The 530-nt window shown below is 39.2% G+C and overlaps 1 protein-coding gene across 1 annotated transcript in view; it reads left to right on the top strand.

Moving 5' to 3' along the window:
- Positions 1-217: 217 nt before the first annotated feature.
- LOC137645153 (putative uncharacterized protein DDB_G0274405) overlaps positions 218-530 on the top strand; it is a 765-nt gene continuing 452 nt past the window's right edge. Inside the window, exon 1 of the mRNA XM_068377983.1 lies at positions 218-530. This exon is cut by the window's right edge and continues 452 nt beyond it. Coding sequence (XP_068234084.1) covers positions 218-530 — 313 coding nt within the window.

Genomic DNA, 530 nt, shown 5'->3' with positions numbered 1-530 from the left:
TTCGGCAACAACAACTCTAATGAAGCAGACTTCCAAGACGACGACTCAACGACAAAGACTTCCAAGACAATGACTTCAATGAAGAAGACTCCCACGACGACGACTTTAACGACGAACACTTCCATGACAACGACTTCAAAGATGAAGACTTCGACAACTGATGACTTCAACGATGAAGACTTCAAAGACAACAATTTCAATTACGAAGACTTCGACGATGACAACAACTTCAAAGAAGAAGATTTTTTACTGCAATGACTCTTATAACAAAGACTTCCACCTCCAAGACTTCAACGACGATGACTTCCACGACGACGTCTTTAACTATGAAGACTTCCACGATGTCAACTTCAACAACGAAGATTTCCACTACAACGACTTCAACGATGAAAACTTCAACGAATACGACTTCAATGAAGTCGACAAATTAGACAACGAAAACTTCAACGACAAAAACTTCGACGATAATGACTTCAACAACAATGTATTCAATGACAACAACCTTTATGATGAAGACTTCGATGATGATG

The sequence above is a fragment of the Palaemon carinicauda genome, chromosome 8 (assembly GCF_036898095.1).
Source record: "Palaemon carinicauda isolate YSFRI2023 chromosome 8, ASM3689809v2, whole genome shotgun sequence".
Lineage (NCBI taxonomy): Eukaryota > Metazoa > Arthropoda > Malacostraca > Decapoda > Palaemonidae > Palaemon > Palaemon carinicauda.
Note: the sequence above shows the minus strand (reverse complement) of the source record. Positions and strands in the feature narration are given on the sequence as shown.